The sequence below is a fragment of the Gekko japonicus genome, unplaced genomic scaffold, assembly GCF_001447785.1.
Source record: "Gekko japonicus isolate JY-2015 unplaced genomic scaffold, Gekko_japonicus_V1.1 scaffold2815, whole genome shotgun sequence".
NCBI lineage: Eukaryota > Metazoa > Chordata > Lepidosauria > Squamata > Gekkonidae > Gekko > Gekko japonicus.
In genome coordinates this window covers 167,732-185,091 of record NW_015166507.1, presented here as the reverse complement: position 1 = coordinate 185,091, position 17,360 = coordinate 167,732, and the positions used below count along the sequence as shown (strand labels likewise).

The window sequence follows — 17,360 nt, the reverse complement described above, 5'->3', positions numbered from 1 at the left end:
TTGGGGGTGGTCAGTGAGCTGTGTGCATGTCCATTGCAGAGCCAAAACAATGTATGGCCACTGCCTGGGGGTGGGGAGAAGGACTGCAAAGCCCTGTGTCAGCTGACCATGTGCGTGTTGACTCAGAAGTAAGTCCTGCGGCATTCAGTGGGACTTCATTGCAAGGAACCGTGCCTGGGACTACAGCTTCTGTGCAGCTTGCGACTGATACTGCATGTCTAAGGGGCACGTTGGGGCTGTTGCACAGACCTTTTCTTCGAGGGCTTTGGGAATCTGTGCTCTTGAGAACCCCAACATCCTTTGGGGGGGTGTCGTACTTTGGGGGCAACGCATCTGCTTTGCATTCAGACGGTCCCAGCTTTGGGCCCTGTCAAGCAAAAGGCCCTTTTCTGCCTGAGAATCCTGGTGGGTGGTGATGGTGCTGCTCTGATTGGCTTCATAGTAGTGGAAAGGGGGTTAGTACTTGCTTTACTGGGCTCTCACAGGTGTGAGCAATACTGGCTTGCATTAAATGTTGAGAACTGTTAACTTATGAATAGTGATTTGCCAGGTAATGGAACACATTTATAATGTAGGTAAGAAAAGGGTAAATGTTTTGTGGCTAAAAATAAATGCCAACCTGATGGGAAGCTGCAGGGATCTTGGAGCAATGGAAGCCTGTCCTGTTAAATCAGAAGTTTCTTTCAACAGTTTTCTTCTGCATTCTGTTAGAAGTGGGAGCAATATAAGGAAATGAGGTGAGCACCTCGTTTCACAGAGGTGGGGAGTTTCATTGTGCAGGTGACTTGGGTGGTGCTGGGCTTGTTTGGGCAAAACGTCAAGCCGGTATGGTGCTGTGTTTATGGTGTTGGCCTAGGATTTGGGAGACCCAGGTTCAGATCCCCCTTCCTGCCACTGCCATTGAAGCTTGCTGTGTGACTGTCGGCCAGTCACACATGCTCCTCCTAACCTACCTCACAGGGTTGTTCTCAGGAAAAATAGAAGAGGGGAGAATGAGGCACATCAACCTGACCTCCTTGGAACAAAGGGCGGGGTAAAAATGTACTAAATAGTCCCACACAGCTGAGATTTAAAGTTCTCTTTCAAAAGACCTGGAGGAGTTTGTGGCAGGGAACTGGGGGAACATCCTCCACTGATGGTGATTCTGGGTCAGAGGAAACCTTTTTTTAAAAAAAGGCTGCTACTCTCTGGGAATCCAAAAGGATCTTTCTTCTGTGTTAATTGGAACGGATAGGTCCCTTGTGAGGGAGAAAGCAGAAGCAAAGACAGATGTAGCAGTCCTTAGACGGGCGAAACTGTAGATTGCTTTCAGTTGATGACTGACGGGGAAAAGAGTCAGTAGAAGCCAGCGCTGGGTAGTGTTGCATGGTGCCTTAATGTGATAAACTAGAATGATAAAAGGGTTGGAACACTTTCCCTATGAAGAAAGGTTAAAGCACTTGGGGCGCTTTAGCTTGGAGAAATGACGGCTGAGGGGAGACATGATTGAGGTTTATAAGATTATGCATGGGATAGAGCAGGTAGAGAAAGAGGTACTTTTCTCCCTTTCTCACGATACAAGAATCTGTGGGCACTCCATGAAATTGCTGAGTGGTTGGGTTAGAACAGATAAAAGGAAGTGCTTCTTCACCCAAAGAGTGATTAACACATGGAATTCACTGCCACAGGAGGTGGTGGTGGCTACAAGCATGGATGGCTTCATAGAGGGAATTAGATAAGCATATGGAGCAGAAGTCCATCAGTGGCTATTAGCCACAAGGTATAGATAGGAACTCAGGGGCAAGTGATGCTCTGTATTCTTGGTGCTTTGGGGGGGGGGCAACAGCGGGAGGGCTTCTAGTGTCCTGGCCCCACTGCTGGACCTCCTGATGGCACCTGGTATTTTTGGCCGCTGTGTGACAGAGTGTTGCACTGGATGGGCCATGGGCCTGATCCAACTTTGGCTTCTCTTATGTTCTTATGTGGTTGGAGCACACAAAGATTGTGGTGTGTTCTTTTTCCAGTTGTGGACGCCTGAATTTCCTAAAACCGGGCAGGTACCTGCTGTGGCCCATTGGGAATAAAAACATCTGCAAGTTGCAGCGGGGTGATGCTTTTCCAAGTGTCTCAAAGCCAACGTTGAGGTTTGTCAGCGGGCTGGATGCCCTGGATCTGTTCAAAGGCATCTTCTTTGCACCAGGGGAGAACATTGCTACTAGTGGGATGGACCTGGGAGATCCATCCCCAAGTTATCCAGTGTGCAGAATGCAGTGCCAGGCAAAGTTGTGAGATTGCCCAAGGGAGTGGCAGCCAAGATTAGGAGGAAGGGAAGCGTCTGTGCGCGCGCACACCCACCCATCCATGTGCTTTTGGGGACTGAAGGGCCCTTGTCTTCTTTGCTCCCAGTTCCTTGCAGAGCAAAAAGGGCTGTCGGATTCAGGCGAGGACCCCGTGGGAGAAGTTGAGTCTCCTCACCGGGGGATGGGTCTCCCCAAGTCACCAGGGGAGCGCAACTTTGAGGCGCCTGCCCCCACTGGTGCTTGTGCCAGTGCTGAAGCCCGCCTTGGTCCTATTTCTCAAGAACTGGCAGGGGTAAGTCCAAACCTACCACATTCTTCTGGTGAGGCACTGGGTCTTGTTCTTTTCTTCCCTTCTGGTTTGCTTCTTTTCCCTGAGATGTCTGCAGTCTACCGGTGAGCCGTGAGGCTGGCGGCCTCAGTGGTTCCCCGGAAGCGTGGAGGCCGATGGCCAGTCTTTCTTGGCAATTAAAATAAACCGCCTTGTTACGAAGGGGCTTGTTCAGCAAGGAAGCTGCGGAAGGGTGACGCTTGCCCCTTCTGTGAAAGCAGCAGTGTGCCTCCCCCCCCTCCCAGCAAAATGGAAAAATTGGAATTACATTCTGTATAGTTTTTTCTTCTTGGTTTCTTTAAGCCTGAAGAGCAAAGAGCAGCCTGAAAGGCTTCTGGATGGTGGCTCATGCTTAGTCTTTAGCCAGGAAATGGTTTCTGGAGTGGGTGGGGTGCTTGCTGAGACCCCTTCTCTTTTGTGGAAAGAGCAAGTGTCTGAGTAGGCTCTAGAAAGCTCAGGCAGCAAGAGGGCCTGCTTGTCTTCTTTGTCAGAGCAGGTATAACAGAATCTCTCTGTTGCAGCCAGATACAAACATGTGCATCTGCTGCACATTGGATCTGTGCAGGAATTGGTGTGGTCCGGGTGTCAGACTCGAACTGGGAAGATCTTGGTTTCCAGTCTGTACTCATGTTGCTTGTTGGATGACCTTGGACTCGTTCCTCTCAGCCTAACCTGCCTCACAGGGTTGTTGTGAGGAATAAAACAAAGGAGCGGAGGATACTGTATGCCTCCTTGAGCACCATGGAGAGAGGGTGGGATAAAAATATGGTAGGCAGAACTCTTGGAGATGTACTGGCTGGGGAAGCGTGAGGAGCTGAGCAGCCTCAAGTTTTGGCAGGTGGCTCTCCTGTGAGGCCCAGTGGGGGAAAGCGCCACATGTTGAGTGGTGTGCAGAGGCCCCCGTGGTGTTGGCACAGAGGGGGAGGGTCTGCTGGGTGCAGTCGCTGCTTCACCTACAAGTGGAACTGATGCATTGATCGGTTAGCATTCAAAAGGAAGATCATATTTTTCTGCCACTTAACATTTCCATGTAAGAAATGCTGCAATGGCAAAGGGGAGGGGGTTACGTAGAAATGTATCATAGAGAGAGTCGGGAGTTTGTCTGGTCAGATCACGTTCAAGGTTTTTTAAAAGCATGAACAAGATACTTCTTACTTTCGTTGATTACATATCAATTAAAAATGTTGTGAAATAAAGTACCTTTTTAAAAAGTAGTGAATTCTTAGAAGTTTTTGTAAGGTGGTTGTGTGACCCCGTCGGTGCTTCCGGCCACTTCGTCTTTGGAGAAGCCTCTGCCGGTCTGGGAGGCAACCCTAGGGCGGCCCTCTGGCCTTGTGTAGAACTGGCCCTCTGGCTCCCGCCCTTGCCGGCATTGCTTTCTCGGCTTTGTGGAACATCTGGCCAGGGTGCCCTGCCTTACCTGCAAGATCCTTACTGCTGCTTCTGAACTGTTTGCAGTGGGCACACTCACAGCCCTCGTGGTTAGTGCTGAGGTGGGGCAGAGAATTCCACCAGGTGTCTTCTTGCATCCCATTTGACGTGCCTCCATGAGCCAGCAGCACACCTCTCTAGGCAGAAGATTACCCAAGGCCCTTCTGTGTACAGGGGAAACCTACGAGGAAAAATTGCATTGTGAGATGCAGCTGCCAATCAATGCTCCCTCTAAGATGTGGAGTCTTGTGAGCAAAAATTCTGCTTTGTGAGCTACTGGTATTAGAGTTGTGAGCAAGCGCTTTGGCTACTGCATAAATTAGTCTGCTCTGGAGCCACCCTTCCTGAGCTAAGACAAAAACGTGTGAGCCGGAGGCTAAAAAACTGTGAGCTAGCTCACACTAACTCACGTTAGAGGGAACATTGCTGCCACGTGTCCTTGTTAGTCAAGGCTTGATGGGGGAGGGGTGCTCAGGGGTGTTTCTTATTCAGGCCCCTCCACTCCCTTGCCCGGACCTGGATTGCCCAGGCTAGCCTGATCTCATCCGATCTCAGAAGCAAAGCAGAGTCAGCCCTGATTACTATCTGGATGGGAACCAGCAAGGTAGTCCAGGGTCGCTGTGCAAAGGCAGGCAATGGCATCTCTGTTCATCTCTTGCCTTGAAGACCCTGTGGGGTCGCCATAAGTTGGCTGCGACTTGACGGCACTTCATTGCCACCTTCTCCTCCCCCAGAATACTTCTGCTCAAGTGCTCTTGGATAACAGTGCAGGATAGGGTCACATTGGCACATTGTTGAAGGGAGCTTTGACTCTTGAAAGCCGATAGCCTGAAAATCATGTTGGTCTCTTAAGGTGCTGCCGGACTCGAATCTGGCCGTGTGGGATCGGATCACAGCCTGAGAGCTGCCACTGGCCGAAAGTCAAGAATTGGATGTTCGGCCTGGCTTTGGCAGAAAGCCAACTTCTGTTGCCCTTATCCAGAATTAAAATATTTTGCAATCTAATCAGAGCAAGTAAAGTGTTGTTTGGGAGGAAGTCTCTTGCCGTCGGTCCAGCAGGATCCTTTAAAAGGAAGTTTGAACTTGTTTGAGCGGTTGGGTCTGGGCCTCCATCATTGTTGGTGGGTTGTGTGGCATGGCTGGAAAGGACGCGATTCTCTCCTCCTCGCAAAGGAGTCTGCAAAGCTACCGGTCCATGCAAACCCATGGATTGGCTTAGATAGACACCTGTGGCCGTTTTAGATGCCACACCCCTGTTTCAGTCACTTTGGGGCAGATTCCCAGTCTCAGAAGGAAGACTTGCCAACACCCGCCTCTAGTCCTGGTCACTTGGAGGTGATTTTTACTTGCAATAGATGACCGGGCAGGGGGCTCTCAGGCTTTGGCCCCCAGTGACAAGACGTGAGCCTGTTCTGCTGGAGCAGGACCGTTGCATGGCCAGAAGGGGGGTGAGTGCCATTATTGGTCCCTTTGCCCGAAAGATCTGTCTCGTCAGGCTTGGCATCAGCGCATTTAAAGTTCTCCCCTCCTCTAGGGTGCGCATGCCAATGGGAGAGAGTTTGGGGACATGCTTTGAGAATATGCGTAGCATTTCTAAAGGGGATATTTTTAATCTCTGCAGCGTTTGGAGCAGGCTGACCCCCTCCCCATGTCCTGAGAATGTTCAGAGTTGGCTTCCATGGGGGCCGGGCCCCTTCCATCACCTCCGCTCTTTCAGGATGGGGGCGTGGCCTCTTCTGGGGTGGGAGGTGTGTGTGTGTGTGTGTGTATGTTCAGAGTTGGCTTCCATGGGGGCCGGGCCCCTTCCATCACCTCCGCTCTTTCAGGATGGGGGCGTGGCCTCTTCTGGGGTGGGAGGTGTGTGTGTGTGTGTGTGTGTGTGTATATATCTCTGCCCTCCTGTGCTGTATCTTGTATGGGGGGGATCATTTATATATTTATTTAATATACATATTAGGTGGCTTACAATTAAAAAAAGTTAATTAGAAAAACAGAAGTGAATGCAAATAAGCCCCGGGACACAAATGGCATAAAACAGACCTTTGACCAGAAGCAGGCCATTAAAAAAATACCAGGAAAGATATCCCTCCCCGTTGCAAGAGAGTGTGAAGTGTGTAGTTGGGGAAGGGGGTTAAAGAGCCTTAGGGATAAGAGGGAGGGGCTTTATTTGAGGGACTTAGACTGAGCCTTTGCAACATAGACATCATTTCAGTGGCTTCAGGCTGTATTTCGCCTTGACTTGCATGCCTAGGGTGGTGGGAAATACAGACAAACAAAAAGACAATCTTATTGCCCCTCCTGGGTTGGGGCATAGAAAAGCACAGTCCCTTCCCCAAATGGGAATGTGGCCCAGCCTGGCTCACAGTTTGCTTTGGCTGCTTTACCTCCCATGTCAGTCATTTCTGGACCTGCCTTGTCAGTCCTCTGGGGGAGAAAAGGGAGGCAGTTTTTGTCAGCTTTCTGTGTCTGGCTGTCTGGAGGCAGTTGACACATGGTAGGGGTGACCCAGCAAGCCGTTACTACATTTGAGTGGCAAAATGCCTCCTCCTGGGTCCCAGTTCCCTATGTGGTGCAGCCTATCAAGTGGGGGGGGACCTGCTCTGCCCTCAGAGGAGCCCCAGGGCCTCACAGGAGCCGGGGCCAGGAAAAGCTTGGGGAGCTGCTGTCTGTCAGGTGGACAATGCAGGACCAGGTGGACTGAGGGTCTCACTGGGTGAAGGGCAGCTTTTCTTCTCTTCTCTTGGCACCTGGCCATTCCCATGGGGCTCGGATTCTCCCTGTTGCATATCCACTCTGAAAAGGGAAGTGAAGGCTGTTCCTCTCCCGTGTATAAGGAAGCTGTGCTCTCTGCTCTTGTCCTCCTTATTGTTTTTAACATTTCTGAATAACGGACACCATCAGATGTCCTTCTCCCACACTGTGAGCCACTGAATGGCATGTCCAGAAAGTTAGCACCTTCTCCTGTTGCAGAACCACCTAATAGTTGTTGTTGCTGTTGCTGTTACAGAGGTCAGCAGATGGGTCAAGTCCGGAAGATGGAGAAGGTGAGGAGCGCGTCTGCTGCTATGAGTGCTCTGGGTCAAAGGTTTATGCACATGACATGGGGAATGGTGTAAAAAGGTGAAGGTAAAGGTTCCCTTGCTCGAAAGCCAGTCGAATCCGACTCTAGGGTTGCGGTGCTCATCTCCGTTTCAAAGACGAAGAGCCAGCGCTGTCCGAAGACGTTTTCGTGGTCATGTGGCCGGCATGACTAAACACCAAGGCACACGGAACGCTGTTACCTTCCCACCAAAGTGGTACCTATTTATCTACTTGCAATTTCTTGCTTTCGAACTGCTAGGTTGGCAGGAGCTGGAACTAGAGACAGGAGCTCACCCTGTCTTGCGGCACCCGGGTCTCGAACTGCTGAACTACCGATCTTCCACAGCCTGCAGTTCAGCGTCTTAACCACTTGAGCCACCACAGCTCCGGGGAATGGTGTGCTTATGGGCAAATGGGAACATTCCATGTGGGGTTCAAATTCAGGGCTGCAAGGTGGAGGGGACAGTCTGTGACCCAGGAGATGAGCCCTGGTGTGGCATGCAGAAGTCTCAGTTCCCTGCCGGTGAACTTGGAGAGCTGCTGGCAGGCAATATGGGGCTGTGTAGGTTAAGGGACTGCCTTGGTATAGGGCAGCTTCAGGCATTTGTGGTTTTCCCTCTGCAGGAGCGCAGCTTATACTGAGCTGATGGTCTTCAGCAGGTGGGTCAGGAGGACTCACAAGCAAATCACATCCAAATATCCCCTGCCATCGTCTTTGCTTGTTTAGGCTGTCTTCTTCTTCTTCTTTTTTTAGAAAAAGAGGAGAAGCAGGGAAAATAAAAATTGGGGAAGCCGGAGAAGGTAGATGACAAGTTACCAAGGTTGACCGAGTGCCTTTTTAACATAGGGCTAAAGGAATTTCAGCCAGGACATTTCTGCTAGGAAGGCACTGAAAGGCCCAGAAACAAGGAAGTAGGGGGAGAGTGATGGGCTGACAGATGCTCTTCTCCCCTCCTCCCCCCCAGTTTCCAGCTGCTGACTGCCCTAGCATCTTGAGATTTCCCCCAATGGATGCCCTTGGCAGAGTGGTCTTCCTGTGGTCATCAGAATCCCGACTGTGGTAATTTGAAAGCTCACCTTGAGTAACAAATGCACAGAAAGGGAATCCCCGAGCCCAGCAGGCTGTAGCAAGAGGGACCTAAAACGCAAGGAAGGGGCTGGGGCTGGGGCTGGGGGGTTGGGTAAGCGTAAGAGTGTTTGCTCTAGAGCAGGGGTGGCCAAACTGACTCCGGAGCCGCATGTGGCTCTTTCACACATATTGTGCGGCTCCCGGCAGGGCGGCTGGGGGACCTAAATATCATTAGCAAACAAATATCATTGGACAAATGAATATCATTATCAATATCTGCTTTTACTGCTTTTGTTGTTATTTTTGGCGGTCTCATTTGATGTTAGTAAAAAGCAAGTCTGCACATTTCCCAGTAAAAACGTGTAATATCTGTTCATGTCTTGCGGCTCTCAAGCATCTGACGTTTATTCTGTGTGGCTCTTAACGTCGAGCAATTTTGGCCACCCTTGCTCTAGAACCAGGAGCACAGCACACTTCATGTTTATTCTACATCGTGATGGATTTTAACTGGGAGGGGGGCTTGGGGAGCCCCTCTGGCAGGGAAGTGGGGCCTGACTGAAGAGACAGGTAGTGCCAAAGTCACTTATGGGTCTTTTCACACCCCATTTGGCTTCAAAAGCTGGCGGCTCATCTTCACACAATAATAACAATTGATTGGCACAGTAATGAGATAATGCGGAGAACAAGAAAAACTGTGAGACAGTGACGCTTAATATATGTCTTTAAAGAATCATAGAAATTACAATCATTTTAGCCCATGGCAGGTTCTACTATACATTACAGCTGGTATGATTACTGAAAATCTTCTTTGATAATTGTGAGACGTCACCAGAGGATATGAACTATTGAGAGACAGGTTTTGTCCCACATCTTTGTTCAGAAGAAGATCTTCCTTCAAAACGGCAAGACATTCCGGAGATCACCGTCAATATATATTTTTCCATGATTATGTATATTATTTTTGTTCACTTTTCTACGATTCTTTAAAGACATATATTAAGCGTCACTTTCTCACAGTTTTTCTTGTTCTCCGTATTGGCTCATCCTCACATGCCAGATCAGATGGTCCTAGTTGGGGGAGGTCTGTCCAGTTCTAGCCAGGAGCCTGCGTCCTCTCTTGGGGTTCTGGGTGCTCAGCCTTGTTTCTCTGCCTCCTTTCTCCCTGCAGAGTCAGACCGAGAGGATGGGAGTTACTGCCCCCCCATAAAGCGCGAAAGGACGTCCTCACTCACCCACTTCCCTCCTTCACAGTCGGGTAAAGGTCGAGCGTCTCGGGGGGGGGCCTTCTGTCTTGTCCTGCAGACAGTTTTCTTCTGGGTGGGAGGGAGGGAGGGTGCCTCTTGAGTGTATCTTGGGCTTGTTTCCTCAGGGGAGCCAGGGAGGTGGGCTGGGGTGAGATCGGGGAGCTTCTGGTTCGGCTGCCCACTCAGCTGTGAGGCTAGACTTGCTGGTGCCTCTCACGCACTCTCAGCCTAATTTACTTCATGGGGTTGCTGTGGGGGGGTCAAAGGAGAGCTGTGCCTAGCACCTTGGAGGAAGGGGGATAACAGTATTATTTGTAGAACAGTCTTTCCATTTCAGCAGCTGAGAGCCTGCATGTGGGGTGACTCCCAGGAGCGCCCCGAACCGGTAGAGGTGGAGTGGCACACCATGAAGAGAGGCAGCCCTGGGCAAAGAGTCCCTTTTTCCTTTTGTACCTTGGTTCTTGGGAGGGAGGGAGGGATTCCATTCCCACAGGCTACAACCTCCTGTGCAGCGGTGCTTTCATTCTTTCTTTCACTTTGACCACAGTGACAAAGAACAATGTTTTTATGCCGTCAAGCTTCTGCGAACCCTTAGCAGGGAACTCCGACTCAGAACCAGGTGAGCCTCTGGACCACCCGTGGAGAGAATGCTTTATTTAGTATAACGGAAGAACTGCCAGACTTCCTTATTAAGTCATTGCTTAATAAATGGCAGCCAACTTTGGGAAAAGGTCTGTCTTGCTGCCATCTTTTATTTGTGCCCAGTGAGCGATTTCCCCTCCTGACCCAAATACATTCCTGCACTATTCCAAGTGTAGCTTAACCAGTTTTGGTCAAATAAATCTGGAGAGCACCGTTTGGAGAGAATCCCATCAGGCTCTTTGTGGCAGTCAGTGATAGCTGAATAAGTTGATGATCTTCTCCACTTAAGGGAATTATTCACAAAGCCTTGTAACATAATACCCCAGATAAAGCACGGAGTCTTCACTGGTTGTCTGTTAGGATCGGGGGGGAAGGTTATCTGGTTAAATGCATGGATGCAGCCAAGGATCACGGGTGACTTGTTAACGGGAAAGGAACATGGCCCTCCTCCCACGAGATCTTTGAGGAATTGGCATAGCCTGCCAGCTGACCGGAGAGAGCAAACAGGCCAGCCGCGGTGCCTTTGAATAGCTGCGCACAGAGCAGACAGCAGTGGTGGCTAGGGTTGGTAGTCCTCCGAATCCCATCCTCCCTCTCCCCCTTTGCTGTCTGATTTTTTGTTTGCTATGAGTTCCAGAGGAGAAGAGCACAGGATTCCGACTCAAGCCGCCCACCCTTATCCACGGCCAGGCACCCAGTGCAGGTAAGCAGCACCCCTCCCCAAGGCAAAGGAGAAACAAGGGTGTGAAACTGTGGGCTCAGTTCCCTTCCCTGGAACCTCCTGAGGGTGATACGAAGGGCTGAGAGACTCTGTCTTGGAGTAAAGTGAGCAGCTCTTGCCCCGTCCCAGAATTGGCCTGTGGGACTGAGCCTGCTTCAGCTGCCGCAGAATGCGAAGAGCACTGGAGAAGTTGGCTTAAGGAAAAAAGGGTTTGGGGATCTGGCCTACAGAAGCACCCCAGGACTTAGAAAAGTCTCAAAGGGGGTTGAGTCCGTCCCACATAATTTGTCTTCCCATCAAGGAACCCCTGCAAGTGAGTCTCCCAGACAGAAGGCTCGCCTGGGCTGATCTGCACTGTCAGCTTAGGGCTGATCGCGAATGGGGCCGACCTGTCATGGCTCCCCTGCTGATCAGCACATTTGGGGTGGAGTGGGGGTGCTCAGAATTAGAGGCTGTTTTGTAGAGCTGCTGGTCTAAGGCATTCTGTTGCCCCTTGCAACCCCAGGAATGGGGTGGTGGCACTAGAGGCCTTCACCAGAGGATTCTCAACAACTCATCCCCCACCTCAGCCCTGCTCCACTGCGACAAGCCCCTGGGTTCTTTGAAGAAATCAACCATACTTAAATGCTGCAATACCAGCACCATTTTGACAACAAGGACTATTCAAAGGAGGTTTGAAAATGCGGAGTGTGATGAGCAATAGGAGGCACTGGCTTCATCTCCCACGTGAAGGCCCAATAAATCCTCACTTCCCTTCCCAGGTGTCCCCAGCCAGAAACCGAAAGAACAACAAAAAAGTGTGTTACGCCCGGCCGTGTTGCAGGCCCCACAGCCGAAGGCTTTCTCACAAGCAGGTCAGTAGTCGGCCAGGTCTTCGTGCAGTGTATGTTTTCTGATTATAGACCCCCCCCCCCCAAAAAAAATGGCTGTCGATAAATTAAAGTGCGGAAATAACGCAGCAGTCAGGGGAAAGGCCCTTCAAAGCACTGAGCAGCATTAGAGCTTCAAGGTAATAAGGCAGTCGGTGGCTTGGAAAGGCTGTCGAGAACAAATGCCTTTTCAAGTGACACGGCAAGGACAGCACCTGTCACCGTTCGAAAAGGCCTTGACACGAGCTTCCACCAGTGGAATATCAGGCATTGGTGGTTCCTCTAACAATGCCAGCCATAGGAGCTTAGAAACCTCTGCAGGTTCGTATGGGCAGAGACAGGTAGAGAAGAGCGCCCTGTAAATCTTCATGGAAGTTCGGTGCAAGTAGGTGCCCCGGTGGAAAGTGAGAAAGGTAGCAGCCTGCTGTTAAATTGTGTGTGTAGAAAGAATTTTTATGGGTCGTTGTTTGGAGAGCAGCTGTGGCTGTGGCTCAGCTGTGGCTGAGCAGCTGGACAGGAGCTCCGCGCCTGCTTATTTAAAAGATTAGTTGGGGAAAGAAGTCTCCTCTTTGCACAAGAGTTTGACAGACCCCCTTTCACGCTTCGGACTCTGCGCAACGCAGCTTCGTGCCTTTCTTGAGCATAAACTGCGGCTGAGCTCTTCTAGCCGGAGAGGAGTGGCATATCGATAGAGCCCTTTCTTGGCATGCAGACTGTCCACGGTTCGGTCCCTGGCAGCTCCCGTTAAAACCCTCTCGGGCAGCTGGGGCTTGGAAGGCGCTCTCCCTGCCTGAAGCTTGGCAGAGCCCCCACCAGTCTCAGAAGCCGATACTGGCTAGATGAACCAGCCCTAGGAAGTCAGCTTCATACTTCCTGATTGGCTTGATTTTTCTGCCTCTTTCACCCACAGAAAACCCATAATATGCTAGGCTTCTGAGTGGCCTGTCACTCGGTCCCTTATGTGAAGCGTAAGTTGAAGGCAGGCAGCCACTGATACCAGTACACATGAGTTCTAGGCTTGGTATAGGCGGATGTCCTTGCTAGGCTATCGAAGGTGTTAAGTAGCACCAAAGCAGAGACAGGCTCGTTCTCCATTAGCCCTCTTAGCCCTGAGGGAGCCCTGCAGCAGAGTGTGTGGTGGGCAGAGGGAGGGTCGGGCCCTGCGCAGTTGACTTGCAGAGGGTGATGGGCTTTCATCTCTTTGATGAACCGTGGGAGAGAATCACCCTTCCCAACCTCGCTGGGAGTGGAGATTGTGTGAGTGATGGCTGACGGCTCTCAAGCAAAGCCACAAGCTTGGGCTTTGGGTTCAACTCCCTGCACGATCACTTGCTTGGGTGGCTTTGGGAAAACGGTTTTCCGTGCGCAGGCCCTGCCTCAGCGTTCTGCCTGTAAAATAAGCCATGTTGGTCGGTGCGTGATCCTGAAGCGCTTTGTACTGTTGCAGCGTTAGCTGAGTGGGAATGATGATCTGAGAAAGGGCTCTGTCAACCACCCTTAGCTGTGCACCGGTATCTCTGTGCTGTGCGCGCAGACCTTGCCGTGAGATCTGGACAGGTGTGCAGATGGCACCGTTGCCAGTAGTCAGGGTCCAGAATGTGCAGCAGGCTTGCCGGCCTTTCCTGCGGCAGGCGGGAGCTGACCTGGAACCCGCCGGGGGGTGCTTTGTGGCCAGGCTCCGGCCGCTGACGGGCTCTGCTGCTGCTTGTTGCAGTTCCGACCAGTGGGACCAATGGTGTTAGCATCCCTTCCAATCCTGTGGCAGCCACGTCTGAGCCCATGAGTAACACAACGCCGAAATCTCCTGAGTCGGAGGAAAAGGTGAGTCTAGGACATGATTTTGAGGAACCCGCGGAAGGGGGGGTGTTTCTTATGTTTCTGCAGTTTGACAGCTCTGATTGGTTTGCACTGTGAAGACTTCTTTATTTAAGAATGCAGTAAAAACGAACAGGAGTCTTGTGGCACCTTAAAGGCTAGCTGAGTTCCAAGTTCTGTTGTTAAAACTAATTCTTAATTGCTGCAAAGTGACCAGTGAAAGCGAGAGGGAACCCCTGGAAGTCAATGAGATCCTCCTCTCTCCTTAGGACAATACCTGTCAGAAAACTGAGCCTCCCCATGCTGCTGAGGCCGAGAAATGCAAAGCGGCTGAGCAGAACGCCCAGCAGTCGTTTGTTTTTGGGCAAAACCTAAGAGACCGAGTGAAGGTACCTGTCCCGCTGCTTGTGGTGAGCTGGTGGCGCTGGGCTTGGCTTGGTTTGGGCTTCATGCTTGCATGGCTGTGTCCTTCCGAGAATCTTGTGCGGAGTCATCTGCGTTCAGTAATCACATCAGATATGTCCGGCACAACCTCAATTGTGTCCCGATAAAATCCAGACTCCTCAGTATCCTTAAGCAATTGAAATAGCAGCAATTCAAATGCTTTTTTTTAAAAAAGCATAATTTATTTAGCTGCCTTTACTGTTTTCCATTGTTCCATCATCATTGTTTCTGCTCAGCTGAGGGCTGCTGGCAACTCCTCTGGCCCTCTCCAGCACAGCTTTTGCAACCCTGAGGACTAGGGACTTGCTGGCTGCCTCGGGTAAAGCAATCCTGTGTCCAGCATTGCCTTTCCTCTGCTTCTGCGGAACTGCAGCTGCTACATAAGAGCTTGAGGTGGCAGGCATGGTCATTGCCCCCTCTATTTATCCTCACAACAATCCTGTGTGGTGTAGGGTTAAGCTGACAGAGGGTGCCAGAGGATTTGCTGCCAGAGGATGTAGTGATGGCCACAGGAATAAACAGCTAATGGGATTAGATAGATTAATGGAGGCTTAAGTGTATCATTGGCTACTAGCCACGGCAGATGAGGGGAAACTCCATGTTCAAAGGCACAAAACCTCTGAATCCCAGAGCCAGAGGTCTCCGTTGTTGGCCCTCCAGAGGAACTGGTTGGCCAGTGTGTGAGACAGGAGGCTGGACTAGGTGGACCCTCACTGGTCTTATCCAGCAGGGCTCTTCCTGTGTTCTTATGAAGGCCTCGGCCTCTCTGCCCTGTGGTTGGCCCTCCAGAGGAACTGGTTGGCCAGTGTGTGAGACAGGAGGCTGGACTAGGTGGACCCTCACTGGTCTTATCCAGCAGGGCTCTTCCTGTGTTCTTATGAAGGCCTCGGCCTCTCTGCCCTGTGGTTGGCCCTCCAGAGGAACTGGTTGGCCAGTGTGTGAGACAGGAGGCTGGACTAGGTGGACCCTCACTGGTCTTATCCAGCAGGGCTCTTCCTGTGTTCTTATGAAGGCCTCGGCCTCTCTGCCCTGTGGTTGGCCCTCCAGAGGAACTGGTTGGCCAGTGTGTGAGATGGGATGCTGGACTGGGTGGACCCCTGGTCTGACCCAGCAGGGATCGTGTTCTTACAACAGGTGGGGACTGGCCCAAGATCACCCTGTGAGTTCCATGGCTGAGTGGGGTTTGAACCTGGGTGCTTGGAATCAGTATTGGTGGTGACAAAAGGAGGTTCCCTTGTCCGTCTCTGGTGTCACCACATTCAGGAAGTTCTGGTTTGGGGGGAGCAGGGGCTGGGAAGGACCTCTCTGTGCCCGAATCTCCACAAAGCCGTTGCTAATCACAAGAGACCAGGTATGCCATCGCCTAACTTGGCGGGAATCTGTTTTGTGCCTTCTTGAACCCTGTGGATCTTATTGCAGTTAGGAGATGAAGGGGACGACTCTGCCGACCTACCAAATGCCCGGCTCCCAAGCTCCGAGATGCTTCCGGCCACCAACTACTTCCTACAGTACATCAGCTCCAGGTGGGAGAGAGCACTCGTAACGCCCCTCTCTTTGGCTGCTCCTGTGGGCGCCGCAGTGCCGTGTTGCCGCAGCCGGGGTTGTGGTTCATGGATCCCCTGGTCGGGAAAGAGCTTTCTTCTCTCTCTCTCTCTCCAGCACGGAAAACTCGACACACGGTGCCGATGCCTCCAGCACCAAGTTTGTGTTTGGGCAGAACATGAGCGAGCGGGTTTTGGTGAGCATTACTTTGTTCCTTCACCTTCTCCTGGATCACGAAAGTAGTAGGTAGCCACTTTGGTCCATAATTGACTCTCCAAACAGAAGCTGGGTGACAGCTTCTTCCAGAAGTGTACTTAGAAATGTATTCTGTTGAATTGCTGTTCCCTGCTTTATGTCCCCACTAACCTGGGGAAGCAGTGAGCAGCTAAATAGGATCCCCCGTTGATTCCTCCTGAATCTTGACTTCATAGAGATAGAGGTATATAGATATAGGGTTCATGATTTTACACACTTTCCAGCCTTGTGATGCCAACGGCCCCCCATTGGCGAACAGTGAGCTATGGTAAGTAGATGGCAAGTGAGTGGCCTGGTAGTTGGGATAGCACTGTGTCTTTGCGTATGAGTGGTGAACTCTGAGTTTGCAGCTCAAATCATGCCTCTGCCCTGTGACTTTCAAAAGCTTTAGCCCTTTAGTTGCAGTACAGGGAAGACTCTACCGGGCTGTTACAAGAACTGTCACACAGTAAGACGGTAGACCCACAAGAACTTCCCTTGCTCAGTCTTCCCGCCTGCCATCTTGCTTCTCCTCACGCTTGCTGCCTTCAGCTCCTGACTTTCCTCTCCACCCATGCTGGCCCCAGCCCCCACTGATCCCATGGTCTCTCCATTCGCACCTGCGTCTTCCACTTCAATTTGTGCCATGGTGAGGTGCCATTTTGGATTGCCCTTTGACGTTCTTTCTTTTCTAAAAAATGATGACTTTGGATCAGGGGAGTTAATCTTTTTGTATTTTTCTGCTATCCTGTGATTCCTCTCTGGTTTACAGAAACATATCTCTTAGCCTCGTGTAGCCCCCTTATGCAAATTTCTAATCCATTTACTGTTTTCTGGTGTGTATATTGTGGTCCACAAGGGGGAAGATGCTGGGGGGGATGCTAAATAGGGAACTGAGTGCCCCTCTGTGTAGTTGGTACTACCTACCACCTTTTTCTCTTGTCCTCTGTGGCAAAGCAACCCCACTGATCCGCAAGTACTGTTCTGTCTTGCCCTCCAAGGTGTATAGGCACCAGCGGCCATCCGAGGTCTCCACCTGGCATGTGCCACCCACCAGTCTTTCTTGACTCTTGGAGGGGCTTCTCTCCCGCTTTCTCAGACCATTCACTGCCACCACCTGGCCTCTGTAGGGATTACATCCTGAGACGACCAGGGTTCCCAGCTTCCCTTCCCTGCATTGCTGTTCTGAAGCCTTGCCTTGTGCTTGCATCGCCTGCACCCCAGTGCCTGGTTACCACAAGGACAGCTTGCTGCACACCACTGGGGGATTAGCTGCTTGCCAGTTGGCCCCCCCCCCCCCCAGATGCTCATTTTAAAGTAGTGTGTTTGAATGGTGGAGGTCTCGGTGGTATACAGAGAACAGCTACCAGCATTAAAAGTTATAAGACGTTTATTTAAAAGAAAATGTCTACACAGGTGCTGGCAGCACGGCAACAGATTGATCAAGGGATCCAAGAGCAAAGTTTAAACACACAATTCCTTTGTCCCTCACTCTGTACGTGCCCTAGCTGATGTTATTCTAAGGGCAGGCTCCTTAGCTTTGAAGTTATCGTGTTTTAAAAGCTTCCTGTTACCTTGGTATCTGTGTTGAGGCCTGCAGCCCACTTTATGGCAGTGGCTGCCTTCAGCAGGCACTCCTTCCTCCCTGAATCAGCCAAAAA

The 17,360-nt window shown here is 51.1% G+C and overlaps 1 protein-coding gene across 3 annotated transcripts in view; it reads left to right on the top strand.

Annotated features, from left to right (window-relative positions):
• The window catches only part of RANBP3 (RAN binding protein 3), a 34,296-nt gene that overhangs the window by 5,887 nt on the left and 11,049 nt on the right, over positions 1–17,360 (top strand). For 2 of the 3 annotated variants that reach the window (XM_015412250.1, XM_015412251.1), the window contains 9 exons: positions 7,046–7,082; positions 9,357–9,443; positions 9,980–10,051; positions 10,712–10,777; positions 11,557–11,649; positions 13,379–13,485; positions 13,749–13,868; positions 15,343–15,446; positions 15,583–15,661. In XM_015412250.1, coding sequence (XP_015267736.1) covers positions 7,046–7,082; positions 9,357–9,443; positions 9,980–10,051; positions 10,712–10,777; positions 11,557–11,649; positions 13,379–13,485; positions 13,749–13,868; positions 15,343–15,446; positions 15,583–15,661 — 765 coding nt within the window. Of the gene's footprint in view, positions 1–2,385; positions 2,572–7,045; positions 7,083–9,356; positions 9,444–9,979; positions 10,052–10,711; positions 10,778–11,556; positions 11,650–13,378; positions 13,486–13,748; positions 13,869–15,342; positions 15,447–15,582; positions 15,662–17,360 lie in introns of all 3 variants that reach the window. The other variant, XM_015412249.1, reaches the window with a different exon arrangement.